Source organism: Spodoptera frugiperda, chromosome 29, assembly GCF_023101765.2.
Source record: "Spodoptera frugiperda isolate SF20-4 chromosome 29, AGI-APGP_CSIRO_Sfru_2.0, whole genome shotgun sequence".
Classification (NCBI taxonomy): Eukaryota; Metazoa; Arthropoda; class Insecta; order Lepidoptera; family Noctuidae; genus Spodoptera; species Spodoptera frugiperda.
This window is the reverse complement of record NC_064240.1, coordinates 1,511,062-1,528,571: the sequence shown is the minus strand read 5'-3', so window position 1 is coordinate 1,528,571 and position 17,510 is coordinate 1,511,062. Positions and strand designations below refer to the sequence as shown.

The 17,510-nt window shown below is 33.9% G+C and overlaps 3 protein-coding genes across 3 annotated transcripts in view; 1 reads left to right on the top strand and 2 right to left on the bottom strand.

Annotated features, from left to right (window-relative positions):
* LOC118268384 (uncharacterized) overlaps nt 1–17,510 on the top strand; it is a 72,233-nt gene that overhangs the window by 39,862 nt on the left and 14,861 nt on the right. The window contains exon 3 of the mRNA XM_050706408.1: nt 16,633–16,752. Within this exon, the coding sequence (XP_050562365.1) occupies nt 16,633–16,752 (120 nt within the window). The remainder of the gene's footprint in view (nt 1–16,632; nt 16,753–17,510) is intronic.
* On the bottom strand, nt 3,791–7,851 carry LOC118268382 (dynein axonemal intermediate chain 3-like). Its single transcript, XM_035582847.2, has one exon. It carries the CDS (start codon nt 7,764–7,766, stop codon nt 4,470–4,472), a length of 3,297 nt encoding a protein of 1,098 aa, XP_035438740.2. The 5' UTR covers nt 7,767–7,851; the 3' UTR covers nt 3,791–4,469.
* LOC118268383 (dynein axonemal intermediate chain 3-like) lies at nt 9,271–14,217 on the bottom strand. The gene is made up of 2 exons (XM_035582848.2): nt 14,025–14,217; nt 9,271–12,679 (listed from the first exon to the last, which is right to left on the bottom strand). The coding sequence occupies exons 1-2, from the start codon at nt 14,209–14,211 to the stop codon at nt 9,369–9,371; spliced, it is 3,498 nt and encodes a 1,165-aa protein (XP_035438741.2). The 5' UTR covers nt 14,212–14,217; the 3' UTR covers nt 9,271–9,368.

Genomic DNA, 17,510 nt, shown 5'->3' with positions numbered 1-17,510 from the left:
GGTTTAGTTTGATATCGATTATTAGTAGTTACTGTAGTTAGTTTGTTTAATAAAATTGTAAGTCTATAATTTATAAATTAATTAGATTTAAGTCGTCTCTTTTAAATTATTTAGTTTAAGCTTGGTTATTATAGCATTGAGGATAGGTTGTAATATAATTTCTTTTTTAATTGTTATAAATTCGTAATTCGTAGCTTTCTTTAATTCTTTAGTTTTAAGTTAGTTTTCATCTTAAGTTCGGAAAGATTATAACATTTCTTTAGTTTAAGTCCGTTTTTAAACTATTTTTTCAATGCCCTAAGTGAGTATACATCTATTAAATTCAAACGCAGAGCTCATTATGTTGATTTTTGAGGAGTTCCCTAGAATATCTTCCACATCTCATTTTTGAAGAGATCCCGCGAAATCGGGAACTATGTGGTTAAAACCAAAAATTTGCCGGAAGTCAAATGCGAACGAAGTCGTGGGCTATAATAAATCTGTAGAAGGGTCAATTCTGCTCATTAAAAATATAGAAAAAATAAATAGCAGGGTGTTACTGGATCGATACCAAACCCAAATATGTGATTATAATTTTTTTGTCTGTCTGTCTATATATGTTCAGGCATCACGTGAAAACTAACGGTTCGATTTCGATAAAACTTGGTATAATTAAATCTTATTATTCTAGGCATAGGTTACTTTTTATCCTGGAAAAATACGTAGAATTTTTTTTTTTATTTTTCAGTTTTATTGTGCTCAACAGCAGTAGCTCAATAGAGGGATCTCCTTAATTATTATGGGCCTTGCCGTATTTGGGTCCAATAGATATTTATAAGATGTCATTGTCAGAGTTACTCCAAATGGAGAAATAAAACCTCCGCGCGGACGGAGTCGCGGGCAAAAGCTAGTATAAAAATAAAAATATGGCTCGCCCTAACTTCTTTTTCCCAAATGCATCGATGAATTTTCCAAACACACCAATTTTAAGCTTCTTCGTTCTTATGTTACGCCACGACCTAGGGAAATAGGGATTTATTTTATAGAGAAAAGAAGAATAAAGAGTAAATGAAGTGAGTACAATACTGTAGAGATTTCCTCGACCCAGTTAATGAGATTGATAATGTCATACTGTATTGGGATTGAAATAGCTAACTAGGACATTGGAAAAGTTGTAGCATCCTATATACCTACCTATTATTATGAATCTATTAAAGGCTATCTAGACTTTCAAATATGGAGAAAGTTGGAGATTATACGCGATAAGTAAAAAATAACTAATCACCGACGGATCACCTGATCGTGAGCAATCCGTCGCCCATGGATACCAGAGGCGTTAGAAGTCCGTTGTTTGCGTTTTGGGTGGTGGGAATTTGAGGGTAATCGCGAATTAATTTATTTTCCTTTAAAAAATTCAATTCAATTACCACTCAACCAAGTTTTAATTTAATGTTTTGTACCATAATGCAAAAGGATATAACAGGCTATTGAAAATCCACTCAAAATACGATACGCTGCTGTGAATATTAAATGGAAACGGGGAAAGAAAACGTGATTCATAAATTACTTTATTTCAAAACAGGTAACCGAGTTTGGCGTCAGACATCAATAAATTTAATTCCAATGGAAATAATGTGAACTTTGCAATATACCTATACTGTGTTAAAGAGTATTTTAACTTCCTTAAGTAGGTCAACTCTGAATCTTTTATCGTGCATTTTAGTTTTCAAATATTGTTTTATGTTGGAAATATTGTTTTAGTTATATTGGCTCTCATTGCTTTTTTTGCACATGACTCAAGAATAAGTACCATGTACAATGGAGGACAGATCCAGCTAATCATTTTAAAATTTTATTGCTTGAACCCATCATAAACATTAAACCATTTGTTTGTCAATCACGCTGAAACTGAACGATTTTGATGTTTGGTATACAAACAAGGTATTTTTTTTTAATTTTAAATCGGCAGACGGTAATGTGATGGTAAGTGATGATGAGCTGACTCTAGTGATAAGATACTTTTTATCCCACAAACACAGGCGAAGTAGCTGGTAGAAACTAGTAGCATATAAAAATAATAAAAGAAAAATAATAACATTTTCCAACTATACTTTAGAGGAAATTTTCCATTATACCCATGCAGACCATTAAAATGTTCCAACTTTTAGTTGCCTACTTCTCAACTCTAAACCGCAAGTTCTTCAAGGCTTAATAGCTGCAGAGCTTCTCATTTTCCCCTCAAAACTGACGCCAACAGCACTCAGCTTAGAATCACTTTAGCACTATTAAAACAGAAATTAGTCTTTCATAAATCCACTCAAAGTTTTAAAACAAGGTCAAAATAAATCATAGAATAGCTTTGCTCTTAATAAATGACCGTTTAAGTTTATTTATTCATTAAATCATTTATAATGGCTCAAGGCGTTAACGTGCGATTTTCAACTGTAATTAAATACGAGTAAGATTAATTTTTATTCAGTCTGTTGTTATTTACATTGTAATGAAAATAATTAATCTTAATGTTGATGGGAGGAAGGAGTGAGTAAGTTTAAAAAAAATATGAATTGTGAAGTATTAATAGATATTATGAAGAAAAAAAAGTTTGCTAACAAAAATTAAATTAAAAAAAATTAAAAATTCTTTATTTGAAACAAGAAAAACATACAAAAACAAACAAGTTGAAACGATGATAACAGCAATAGTATTAAACTGTGTCGCAGTTATCAGCGCCCCTTTCCAGGTAAGAAAATAAGAAAAAGAAAATGGTGTAGCAAAAATTCAATAAAAGTATCTTTTAAAAACTTAACAAATTCAACCCTATATTACTCTACAGGGTAACTCACCCGTTACTTCTAAAATTTAAAAAAATCGCGCACATACTACGGAATTCGAACAATGCCAATGCTGTTTCAGGTCTCTAAAGTAATATCTGCGTTACATTATGGAGTTAAGGTTGAATACGGGAACGTCTGTATGCGTTTCGACTCTGCGCTAGTATAATTAACATACACTCTGTACTTATTTACAAAATCTTTTAGTTTTCACTTACAGCAATCACCTATAGCCACTAGCCAAAAACAGTACAAAACCAGTTTTGTTTACTAATCCAAAAGTACATAATCATATCCATAGTATGTGTTCAAATACATGTACATACATATTTACTTTACCGAGTCTTCGTATTCCGAGCATTTCACAGTTCGTTGTCGGTAAATACAGATCCGATTACTGACAGTTTCTTTACTACTACACAAGCTCTTATTCAACAACATAGCGATTTGTTTGCGTTTCCTTTCTATATATTTGCTTTCAAAATATACGCAGTGAGGCAGGGCAAGAAAATATGCTATGGTGTGAAACTATAACTTATAGGTAATATTAAACCTTAATATCAAGGGAGTAGATGTTTTTTTTTTTTAAATAAAATATTATATTTTGTTAACTTCGAGTTATTACAGGGGTCGCCACCTTAAAAAGGATGTTTTTTCTGTTGTTCAAAAACGTACAACAACTAATGTTGTTTTATAAGTTTTTTAAACGTTACCCAACGCTAGAATTTTCTCATGTATCGTGGGTGCGTTTACAAACATACAAGTTCACATACACATGACACCTGAACCCGAAACAACAATTTATGGAGTCTCACAAAGAGTTGCTCCTTCGGGAATCGAACCCAATACTGCTTGCATGGCAGCTGATTGCCCTGCCACTGCACCAACTGTGCAGTCAATATCAATTGCCTCTACCTACCCCAATGGGAGAGAGGCATGAAGTTATGTATGTACGATGTATTATTAATAATACACAATAATTGTACTCGTAAAATCTTCTTTATTACCATAACTATAACACTTAGAAATAAAACGCGTAAACTAAAAATATTTCCTAGACACAAAACTAAAACGAAAATTAATCAATCAATAATAATTGAAATCAAACTTAAAAAAAGAACGTTGCCCCACACTAGGATTTTCTCCTGTATCGTGGGTGCGTACCCAAACCAAAAACAACAATTTGTAGATCACACAGTTGCTCCTCCTTACACAACTACTCTTCCCTTGTGGGATAACATAAACGAAACTTAAAATACATATTTTTAAAACAAATATAAAACAACCAATATTACAATTACAATTTATATAGGTAGTAATTTTTGTCAGTCACTACTAACTATCGCCCCTAGCTGAAGACAAAAGTGGTGCGAGTTTCTTCTACTCCATAATATATGTTATGTAATTCCACCGAGTGGTCCCATAATACAAAAACATTTTAATGTGCCACTTTCTACCTATGATATCATTGGGCAGGGCCGTTGACTTGTGTCACAGTGCACAATCTCATTGCCGCATCGCATGTAGGTATTGCCGATGAGCAGTCCGTACGATGTGGATCAGTGGATGTAGTTGTATGAGTTTTTATACAAGACAAACTAAAATTCGTTGCGTTCGATGCGTACGATGCGAGCATGTTAAAATATAATTAATGCTAATTTATATGTCCACCAAAGACTTTTTCATTGATACTGAACTACCGATAATTTTACTTTCTTGTTTTGATTTAGATGACTTAATTTCCAACCGTTCATCACTTCCTTTCATTTCTTCTTCAATCCTTGACCAATGCATTCTTACATAGTCTTTTTTCGCAAATAAAGAAGCCCTTCTATCTTTGCCCTCAGAGAGAGTGCTTTCCCAACAAAATTTTACTTTAAAGGGATTTTTATGCACCAATTTAAACGAGGCTGCCCTTATCTGGTAATAATCTTCTATATATTCTTTTTTTAATGTCGGTTTATTATCTGTAAGAAGACTTTTTCTTGGTTTGAATGGTTTCTGAATTGCCTCGGGAAAAAGAATAGCTACAGTGTCATTAAAAATAGCTTTTTGATTTTTCATTATTTCTAACATTCTCTTTTCTTTTACCAAACGCTGTGCTTCTAATTCTCTTAAAGGTTTCTCTTGTTCGAATAACAATGTTCTGTTGATTCTTTTTTTCACTGCAATTGTTCTTTCTATTAACTTTTGAATTACTTTTTGCCATCTTTCCTCAGGTCCTATATATTTCAATCTCTCTAATCTTCTGGCTTCATTTTCTTCTTCTTCCTTTTTCTCTAATTCTTCTTTCAACCTTCGCCTTTCTTCTTCTTTTTCAGCTAGAATTAAACCTTCTTTTTGTTTCATGTGCAACAAAATACTTGGGTGCTTTTTTAAAAAATCGGTCTGCCATTTAATATAAGATCTTATAACTTTCAATTCTCGCTCAACCAAAGCCTTCATGCGAACAATATACTTTGGATGTGACAACATAAATACAGGAGGATATATGAACATTCTAAACGAACCATTGACATCACTGACACCTAATATATTCTTAGTTAAAGGTAATGTATGTAAGCTAACACCTGTTAGCATAGTTCCTGAGAGCGTTTGTACAGAAACAGGTTTGTCACTTATTAAAACCAGATCCCAAATTTCAAGGGCCCCTTCAGAATTAGCAAGAAATAATACACTTGGTTTGTATTGTGACCATACTCCGTCTGTTAAGCGATATGGACGCTTTTTCCAGATTATTGGTCGACCAATTAAATGGTCAGACCAAATTGCGAATATTTTACCTCCTACAGTCAAAGTAACAGAATCCATGTTAGGATTTTTATGAGTAGCTACTATAGGTCCATCGTGTATATGAGAACTAAATTTTATCTCACTGTACTCAGAATTAACTACTTCACCTGTATTAAAATCATGTCCTTCCCAAGTTGCACGTGTTAGTCCACCATCTTGCGTACCAAGATATACATCGTTTCTTCTTTCTTCCAATTGCTGAATTTCACAAGTAAAATATTTTCTACCAGTTCCGTTGTTTTTGGGAGTGTAAATATATTTAACACTTGGTGGTGTTGCTGCAAAACTCTTTATAGAATGTACCGAAGATTTTCCTGTTTCACCTATAATTACTTTAAATATCGGCTGCAAAATGCGGTCTAACACCTTAAGTGGTGAAACATCCACAAGTAAAGCTGAAGGTCTACGCAAAACTCTCTTCGATTTCTTTATTTTCTTAGCACTCAGTAATAACGTGCTATCTACTGATATGTCCCAAATTAAAATTGTTCCATCTTCAGAGCTAGTCATAAACTGTAATGGTGATTTATCGCGCGGTGCGTTTATGGTTTTTCCAGTGGGTGTAACTAAATAATTTGGCGGCACCCATTTGATGGCAGTAACGGGAGCCGAGTGACAAGTCATTAAATTACTACAAACAGTAGCACTTACTACTGCCCTGTCCTGAATTGGTTTCATCCATCCCATATGCGCATTCATTGCAATTCTGTATTTTTCTCTCGTTTCGCTTAACACTTCTATTTTTTCAACATTTTCTAGTTTATGAGTTAGATCCCATATCAAAACTTGTCCATTAATTAAACCACCAATCAAAATATTTTCATTAAATGGGCAGAATGAAAGTACTTTGACTTCACGTGGTGATTCCAAGTATAATTTCGGTATTAAACTGTCTATGTGGCTCCAAATCATAACAGGGTTCAAACCGTAGACAGCTCTTTGTATTGCATCACAGGGCGCAGACGACGAAATTGTTTTCATAACGGTTGGCGATACATCTGCATAGGTAATGGCCACAATACCAGACCACATAGAATGAAATGTTGCACATGATACATATTTCTCTTTAGCTCTCACATCTGTAAAGCAAACGTACTCTTCGAATGCCATAGTACCAAGTGTATCTAAATGTTTTTGAGTAACGAGGTTTTGGTAATCATTATAATACATATCCATTACTGCATTAAGTTCTACCATAGATTCTAGTTCATTTGATTTAGAGTAAACAAAGTTATTGACTTTTTTTATATATGACTTACGACGCATCTGTTTCATTGCATTCCTATAGGCAATTAAACCTACTTCGTCGAAAGACTCTTTTTTCAAGTTACTTTCGTCATCTGAACTTCTATCATCCTCGTCGAGATCATCAAATAATCTTCCTGCATCACCACCTGCTTCGATGTCTCCTATTTTACCCAAAGCATCAGCGATAGACTGGGTCCACTTGTTTTGTGGATATCTCAGTTGCGTTTGTGCCACATTATTAAAGACAGGAAATGTAATTTGAGATCCACAGTCAACTCTTTTTGCATAAACATTATTAAACTTTTGTCGATATGGTGTTAACTCTATGATACCATCTCTTACCTTTTCAGTGTCTCTAACTTGAAAATGTTCAGGGTCATACTCAGTAGGAAACTTGGCTTTTATTTCCAACTCTATTAAACTTCTGGTATTGACTGTTTCTAATTCAGTTATTTCTACTTCACTTCCTAAACTTATCCATGGCCTGGGTTTCTTTTGTACTGCTTTTTCTAATTTCTTTTCCTGGCGTCTTATAAATTTTGTAGAATGTTGTAAACAATGATCCCTTGCTTCTGTTGTACAGCATACGTAGAACTCATCAATATTACTCGATTCATCTACTATGTAACCCATGAGTATTTCTTCTTCGGGATATTCCGAAATTTGTTCCCTTATGGGGTAAAATTCGGAAAGTTCCACGCCTACATTGATATTTTCCATGATCTTTGCTTTACTCACCATTTTCCATGGATACTGGGCATTAACTTGAAAGCCGATTGCCATTTCTATTTGTTGTTGGGTATCATCACCAAGAGTTATTCTGTATACACCAGGCACATCATAATTAGGAATAAATCTCTTCCTACGAGGTGCAGGAGGTGGTTGTTGTTGTTGTATTGAACTTTGCGCAGACATCTTATTGAAGAACAGTAAATAAGAACACCAAGTTAATAAGTACAATTATACTTCCATTTTCAGAATTATATTCGTGGAAGAAAATCTCAGACAAATCGTTTTTGACTTAAGTGTCATACACCAGGAATTCTTCTTAATTATTTTGATTTTTAAGACAGTAAAGAGTTTCGATTTCATTTTAACTAGGTACTGCACTTCTCTTTTTCTGTGACTGTGTAATAACATAATAATTGTTATATGCAATATGCAAATCATGTGGTCATGTATTTATTAACATGGATATGGTTTCGTTATCCTTATTTTCAAGATAAATATATTATAATATAGGATAGACAAGTAAGATATTAGAGAATACAAGTTAAGTAATTCATTTGCACTATTTATCACTGTTACATAAAAACAAAAGCTGTCATATATTTGTGGCAAATATAATAATTTCTGTCATAATACCGTTAATTTTGATTGATTGCCGTTAAGACACGATTTATTAAAGCATCAAATTACTTTTCCAATAGAAAATGTGGCATTATATTTTTATGGTGAACATGTAGCGAGTTGATTGATTACCTGGCGGCAAGCAATAAGGGTCGCCATCATCCATTACGAATGCTCTGTGGCTCCTTTGGGTTACAAGTGCATTGCCAACCTTTTGGGGACAGAGGATTGGGCTACCAACACCAAAGAGCAATGTATTGGAGAACTTACTTATAGGTGGACTACCAGTAACTCCCCTCTTAGAAGTAAAGTATGGGGAATTAACTCACGAAACGAAAACGCTAGGGTTATTTCCAGACCGGTATATTCTGTGAGGGTCCAATATTATCAAATAAAATAATTATGATAATATAATTTTGAAATAAACGACAGTATTATTAACATTTCACATATAAAATAAAACATTACCAATTAATTAATAAGTTTCATTTAATTAAACATAAAAATTAACATTAACATAATTACAATAATTAATTAATTAATACACTAATAAAAAATATATTAATAAAGCACAGTGGAAGAAATGCAGTAATAATAACATTTATAATTTAAAGATTTAAACAAAACAATTCAATAATATCATACACAATTTCCATTTATAAAGCCATAAATACAAAAAATACTCAGCATGTATCTAGAACCCAAAGAATAACTCAAAAAATAACATAGGTTTAAAATTATAACAAATATAATTTGTATTATAATTTTCAATTCAATCGATGAATTATTTTCACTTGGTTGATAGATAATCATTCCTGTATAGTGAGATACACAATATTACTCTGCATTAAACTTCAAAACAAAAATCTATAAATATACGCCATTTAAACTATGTAAAACTATTCCAAACACAATATACAAAATTAAAATAAATTAATTCATAATTAGTCAAATGGATACCTTAAAATACAATCATTATTATGCTAAAAATAAATCTAATCTTATTCAAACATTTGTAAATTAAATAATTATATGATTAAAAATAATAATAAAGCTAAAATTATAAAATAAAATATACAACTAAATTAAATAATAATAAAAATATTGTAGGTTATAATGAATAATTAGAATGAAAAAGAATGATCCTAGGCACTGAAGATTTTCTAATCAATTAGTTGGTTCTCCACCTAATTGTCCTTCTACCTCTCTTTCTTCTGCTGCTGCTTCTTCTTCTTCTTCTTCTGTTTTCTCTTTCATTTTGGCAATTTTTTTAACAGGGACCGTCGTTGTATGTCGTTGATGTTCGTGTTCAATTCTAAAGTAATGCCTCTTTACATAACTCTGTTGAGCATTCAACGCACCTCTTCTTTCTTTACCCTCGGCAACTGTAGCTTCGTATCGAAAATCTGCTTTATATGGGTTTTTCCTTACCATCGTTTTTGCAGTCCCTCTAATGTAATAATATTCAGCTAAATATTCCCTTTTTAGTGCCTCTTTATTGTCGGAAAGCAAACTTTTCTTTGGTTTGAATGGTTTCTGTATTGCTTCGGGAAAAAGAATGGCAACCGTGTCATTGAAAATTGTTTTTTGGTTTTTCATTATTTCTAACATCCTTCTTTCTTTCTCTAAGCGCTGTGCTTCTAACTCTCTTAGCGGTTTTTCGTGTTCTATTAATAGTGCTCTGTTGATCCTTTTTTTAACAGCAATTGTTCTTTCTATTAACTTTTGTATGATTTTCTGCCACCTCTCTTCTGGGCCTAAAACTTTCATTCTCTCCAATCTCCTAGCTTCGTCTTCCTCATCCTGCAATTTCTCTAACTCTTCTCTTTTTCGTCGTTTTTCTTCTTCCTTTTCAGCCAGCAGTGCACCTTCCTTTCTTTTTATTTCTAATAAAATATGTGGATTTTTTTGCATAAAATTTTTTTGCCATTCTATAAAAGATTTCATAACTTTTAGTTCTCTCTCTACCATAGCCTCCATACGCGGTGTATAATTAGCTTTCGATAGCATAAATACCGGAGGATTAAGAAACATTCTGAAAGACCCATTTACGTCACTCACACCGATGATGTTCTTAACCAAAGGCAAGGTGTGTAAACTAACCTTGGTAAGCATCGACCCAGCGAGTGTTTGTACAGAAATGGGTTTATCACTTTTTATTAATAAATCCCAGGTTTCAAGATCTCCTTCTGAATTACAAATAAAAATTATACTCGGTTTATACTGCGACCACACTCCATCTGTCAAACGATATGGACGTTTTTTCCAAATTATTGGTCGGCCTTGTAGATAATCAGACCAGATTGCAAATATTTTTCCCCCCACAGTTAGAGTTACAGAATCCATTATAGGATTCTTACTAGTAACAACTATAGCACCGTCATGCAAATTACAGCGATATTTTATGTCAGCAAACTCAGAATTAACTACTTCACCAGTGTTGAACTCATGTCCTTCCCAAGTTGCACGTGTTAACTCGCCGTGTTTTGTGCCAAAATAAAATATTGAATTCATTGTCTCTCTGGTTTCTTTGTCGACTTCACAAGTGAAGTACTTTCTTCCAGTACCATTATTTTTCGGAGTGTAAATATATTTCACGTTAGGAGCAGATATTCCGAAACTCTGTATTGAGTAAGCCCAGGGTTGACCTGCTATACCTAACACAATTTTGTAGCATGGCTGTAAAATACGATCCAATACCTGAAAAGGTGAAACGTCTACAAGTAAACCCGAAGGCCGACGTGCTATTCTTTTGGATTTCTTAACTTTTTTGCCCTCCACAAATGCCATGTCGCCAACTGAAATATTCCATACTAAAATTTTCCCGTCTACCGATGTAGTTATAAACTGAAGCGAATATTTATTTTCTGGTAAGCGAACAGTTTTACCGGTAGGCGTTATTACAAAAGTTGGTGGTACCCATTTGATTGCAGAAACAGCTGCTTCATGACAATTTAATAGACTGCTACAAGCTGTAGCATTCACTACAGCTCGATCTTGAATAGACTTCATCCACCCCATTTGTGAATTCATAGCTATTCGATACTTTTCCCTAGTTTCGCTTAATACTTCAATTTTTTCAACGTTTTCCAGCTTTTTTGTTAGATCCCATATAACAACTTGTCCATTTATCAAACCACCAATTAGAACATTTTCATTGAAAGGACAAAATGATAAAGTTGTAACCTCACGCGGTGACTCTAAATATAGTTTTGATCGTAAACTATCTATATGACTCCATATTAATACAGGATTTAAACCATAGACTGCTCTTTGAATTGGATCATTACGTGTAAATGTATGCGTTCGCATGACTGTTGGGGAAACATCCGAGTACGAAATTGCAACAATACCAGACCACATTGGATGAAATTCAGCACAAGATACATACTTAAATTTAGCTCTGACATCAGTGAAACAAACATACTCTTCAAAAGCCATGGTACCAAGCGTATCAATATGTTTCTGAGTTACAAGATTTGGATAGTCGTTGTAATACATATCCATTACAGCGTTTAGCTCTATTATCGACTCCATTTCAGCTACTCGTGATGTCATAAACTTATTAATCAATTTTTGATAAGAAGGTCGACGCATACGGGCAGCTGCAGCCCTATAGGAACGCAATCCTACTTCATCAATAGGGTGTTTTTTACTGGTATATTCTTCATCTGAACTGTCATCATCGTCTCTTTCCCGATCACCATCGCCACCTTCATCTCCAATTCGACCCATAGCATCTGCGATGGATTGAGTCCATTTATTTTGCGGAAATTTTAGGTAGGTCTGAGCAACTTGGCTAACGGATACTGGTCTAATTTGACATGCGCAATCTATTCTTCGACGGGTAACATTATTAAACCTTTGTCTGTAGGCTGTTAACTCAATGATACCATCTCTAACGGCCTCAGTGTCCCTCACGGTGAACTTTATAGGTTCATATTCAGTGGGAAACTTAGCTTTTATCTCGATTTCCATTAAAGTTCTCGAATTAATTGGTTCTAGTTCTGTTATTTCAATTTCACTGCCCAAACTCACCCAAGGTCTTGGTTTTTTTTGTATTGCTTTCTCTAATTTCTTTTCTTGCCGTCGGATAAATCTGTCTGATTGTTGCTTGCAATGATCTCTGGCTTCTATTGTACAGCATATGTAGAAGTCATCAGTGTTACTTGATTCATCTACTATATACCCCATTAATATTTCGGCTTCGGGATATTCCTCAATTTCTTTACGTAACGGAAAAAACTCTGACAGTTCTCCCCCTATTTCAATCGATTCTATTAGTTTAGATTTTTGTACAGTTTTCCAAGGATATTGTGCATAAACTTGGACTCCAACTACCATTTCTATTTGAGTTTGTGTGTCTTCACCAATAGTTAATACGTGCACGCCTTCAACATTATATTTAGGAATGAATCTCTTTCGACGCGGTTGAGGCCCGACCGCACCCGTCGACATTTTTGCTTCTTCAGTCTGAACTGTGAAAAATTATATGTAAAACTCAGTTCTTAAATAAAAATTATGAGATTGGTATATTATTATGATTGATAATTTTTTGACAACGTCATTACGACATTGGCTACTGAATTGTTTGGTTTTTTTTATATAAATCTAAACTCAAACACTAATAAGTATTTTATGCGCAGAAAGATTTTCGAAAGGTTTTATTGAACTATCCTTTATTTTGACCAATTCATTTGTCATACCTGTACACACTTCCATTTCATTTTATTCTTCCAATTACTAAATTATACCTGGTGTATAGCTAAATGCTCGTCTCTATTTAGGTAGAACTAAACTTACACTTAGTTTTAATATTGTAACAAACATACATCATCATCATCATCAGCCGAGAGATGTCCACTGCTAAACAAAGGCCTCCCCCTTAGTCCTACACGCATACATATACAGATTTTATACCTTTAGGAGCATTTCGTCCCAAAATGCAAAGAAATGAAGGAGGCCAACACCAAATTGCCTCAAAAAGGCTTAACACCTATAATGATGATGATGAAGAGCATTTATGTCAAAAAAGTAGTATCCTAAGATTTAGCAATTCTCTCGCGGTGTGATCTAAAAGTCTCCTGACAAAGACATTTAGATAAATGTGTATACCATTTATTTGTTCAGTTTTACATTACTTGATTAATACGGTGTCGTTTAATATAATATCTTTTGTTTGAAAATTGTCTGCGACGTCAACCCTGTTACCCTTATCATAGTAAAAGTGTCAGGTCTGTACTCTCATGAGACTTTTCACCATCTGTCTCCTAACGTCTGTTGGATATATTCAGTTATCTATTTTCGAGAGGGTAATATGTTAATTTATAATATTAAATGATAAATTCTATTCTATTCTGTTATAGTCTGACTATTTTTATTTTGGCTTTACTCTAAGTCTAATAGTTTTACTGCTGTACTCAGAGACATTAAATGATTACTTAAATTCTTCCTTAGTAACGATTTTGTTCTGAAAACAATTGCTAAAGACCGGGTAAAACGGTTAACGGTAAAGTAACCATTAAACTCTTGTCTGCCGCTATAAAAGACATACCTAATAGAAAATACTTTGTGTCTTGCATAGATCTACGTTCTGGCACGCCACGAGTTAAATGACTCTGAGTACGGCGGTTAGATAAGTAACGTTGATTTTATATTAACTTAATTTTTTTCAATGACCATTTTAGTATTATCCACAACTAGAATGATTACTTACTTCACTGGTCTAAAAAAATGCCAATTCCAAACTAAATCTAAATTAATTAAAAATTTTGATGATGACACACACCTATGAATAAATTGCTAACTCATTTTAAACCTTACCAGCTTGTACCAAGGTTTCTGCTTGCTTTTCCTCTTCAGTCGGTGCTGGTGCTGGTACCTTTTTAACTTCTTCCACCTCAGATATGTTGTCATCGTCATCTTCCTCATAGCCACCTTCCGATGAAGAACTACGTTTCGGCTCTGGTGGTACTTCCTCATCACTGGAGTCTTCTGATTCTCCGAACATTTTGTTGATGGACTGTAAAATAATAATGATTTTAATTATAAGTTATTATTAGTTTTTGTAAGCCTATCAGATGTTTTTCCAATGAAATGTAGCGCCTAGAATATTAATAATAGCAAGTTTTATTTTAGAGTCACATTGCTCGGTTATTGCCTTGATTAAGGTTATTAATTTATAAGGTTGCTACGTAATAAGTATGCCAAAACAGAACACAAGAATAAATACTTATTTGAAAAACTATCTTATTTTAATGTGCGATTACAATAATGACACTTTGTTGCAACTGCATTGCGCTGGTCATTGATAGTAGGGAAAAATTCAATAAAAATGTCAAATTAATAATAAGCTGTTCAGTTTCCAATAACAAATAAATAAAAACAAATTTCAAAAATACAGACAACAACACAATTGACTTAATAAAATAAAAAATTATTTCAAAAATACACAACACAACTTGACTGCTAAGTCCATGGAAACAAAAAATCCGTGATAGAAAATTTTCTCTCTAATTACCTACAAAACAAAGTATATACTTACCTAATTAACGCGTTTCAACAACAATATTAGATATATTTCACTTATTTATTTAGCTTGCTGAATCAAAGAAAACAAAGTAAATATAAACACAGAGAGAAACACGAAACTGTTCCGGATTTTAACAATATTATGCTGTTTGTAAACAAGCCGGTATGACAGCGCATGCGTGGCACTGGCCTGGTACTAGGTGGTACCAAGTCGTGGAACCCTATTTTATAAAAAAATAAAATATGATTTATATGTATTATTTAAGTACGCAACTGTTTTTTATTGATTACTTTTTTGTAAAATCTTTAAATTGCTTGCAAAGTTGTCATTTTCCTGTCCATTCGAACCAATGACGAAATCTTTAGTAAGTACATTACTTGATTCCTAATGTTTTTCTAATCTCCGGCTAACCGTCCAGTACATAAAAGCCATGATGTTATGTTGTGTTAAGCAACATTAAATTATTTGGCACCAACTTATCAAATACTTTCAGTCCAGTTGCAAAAAAATACTGATTCACCATTTTTTTTTTTAAGTTAGCCTAAATACGGATGGACACATTGCCAGTCAACTCTGCAATTTATTTACAAAAGACTAAGCTTTACAAATCGTTGGCACGTAGCCAGTCTGCATACACTGTACCTACATATTCTAAGGGAAATATAGTATAATTCAAGTAATACATAATCTAGAACTAGAAGATTTTATGTACTTAATAGTTCTTCTTAACGCAATGTGTGCGATGCGGACGATGCGGGTCTGTAGACGCTTACCTTAAAGGTACCCATCGCATGTAGGCATTGCCGATGAACGGTCCGTACGGTGCGGATCAGTCGACGTTGTTGTATGTGCGTCAGAAGGCTATGTGTTTCAAAAAAAAAAAAAAAAATCTAGAAATATTTTTTACTTGTTGATCCAGAAATTAAATTGGCTCTTTAAATCAGCTATCACTATCATTGGTCAGTTGAATAACAAAGCAGTCTTGTTTATTTAACCAATCACCAATGTTACAGCTGGGTCCTAAGATAAATTTGAACCCTCTAAACAATTCATAGCTTTAAATAATTTAATATTTGATTAATTTGTCCCTGGTTGCTCTTCTAAGTGATGGATTGATACCGAAGCTTTTTAAACCTAACCTCATCCTGCAGAAGAGGTAGCTCTTAATTTATTAAAAAACGTATTTTAGTACTTGTAAGACAGGTACAGCCGTACTCAGACTGGAGCTGCGGACTACTTCGGGGCTCCGGCTCGAAAAGCAGGAGTAGGAACGGGGTGGTAAGGTAAAAAAACCATAATCAGTGTCATTGAATGGTTACTTTACCCAATCCTTAGCAATTGTTTTTAGAATAAAATCGTTAATAAAAAGTTTAAGTAATCATTAACGACGCATTCCAATAAACTACGGATCGGTAGATTTGCTTACGAGCGGTAGAATTTTGACACATTTTGTATGGAGCTTATGTCAAAATTCTACCGCTCGTAGGCAAATCTACCAATCGGTAGTTTATTGAAATGCGCCGTAAATGTAGTAGCTACTTACTTATGGTATTGTTTCGACGTCTCTAGTTATTTCGGTAACGCAGTCACCTGTTTTTAAGCCAGTCCCTAAACATAAGTTAAACAAGCATCATCCCCAGTCCACATTAAGTTTTACCTTGTTTTGTTAAAGAAAAGCGAAAATTAAAAAAGAAATAATACTAAGAGTATTTAACCCTACACCACGAGGCTATAATATCCATAAATCTACTTCTTATTCCCAACTGTTGGAAGTCTATAAATAACCCCAAAAAATGTCAATAGCACCCCAACTTAATCCTTCTGAACGCGTTTAAAACCGCTCTCAGACCTATAAAACTGCTTGTTGGAAAAAGGTTTAAAGCTGATAAATTGTTTCAGACTGCCCTGTCTCGACGAAAGGAGTCCGCGGCTCCATTGACGGGAGAAAGAGACAGCACGATATTCCGACATGGCTTCGGATACCCTCTCGCTCTGGTGTTAAGACTACGAGTTTTACAGGTAAGTCTATGATAAATAATGAAATTATTGTAAAGCTTATTGTTTACAAGTTATTTTAATGTCGTGTGGTATTCGTGGGCGATCGGTTAAATGAACCTGCTGTAGTCGTCTTTCTATTGCGACGATGTGGGTTCGATTTCACGTACCCTTACATTCCTAACCTTCGAAAGGCCGGCAATGCACTTGTAACGCCTTTGGAGTTTCGGGTATCCATGGGCGGCGGCGATTACTTACCACCCGTCGGTTTATGCCATAAAAAAAGTTTAGGTAAAGTAAAGTATGGGTTAAATAAGAAGTGGGCACCTTAGTAATTGGTTTTGGAACAAAATCGTCACTAACGAATAGTTTAAGTAATCATTAAAATTAAAAATCTCGAGAACGGCAATATGTCTATTCTTTTAGTAATTTATTTATACTTAGCCTATGAAAAACCTATCACTTATTTTCCACACACGACACATTAATCACCCGATAAAATTATACTCAAAGAAAAATTTTGTTCACTTACCTACACCTACGTCATAAGTATAAGAATTACGAATAAAATGTTCAAAGCTGTCACTTGTGGTAGGAACATGATGAACGACATTCAATGCTAAGGCTCTAGTATACTCGTAGGTACTCCCAATACATCACGATGAATGCCAGCAATGACAGCCTGTCTTTATTCTTTGTACCATTCGTTCGAATACCTAACTGTTATTGATCTGAATTGTGAAGGTTTAATAGGAGTTTAGGTACGGCATTTCGATCCAAAA

Excerpts from the sequence above, each read along its gene's own strand:
- LOC118268382 (XM_035582847.2), bottom strand. The coding sequence starts at position 7,766 with ATGTCTGCGCAAAGTTCAATACAACAACAACAACCACCTCCTGCACCT.
- LOC118268383 (XM_035582848.2), bottom strand. The coding sequence starts at position 14,211 with ATGTTCGGAGAATCAGAAGACTCCAGTGATGAGGAAGTACCACCAGAG. Across the intron at positions 12,680-14,024 it reads AGAAACCTTGGTACAAGCTG|TTCAGACTGAAGAAGCAAAA; the intron begins GTAAGGTTTAAA and ends AATTTTTCACAG.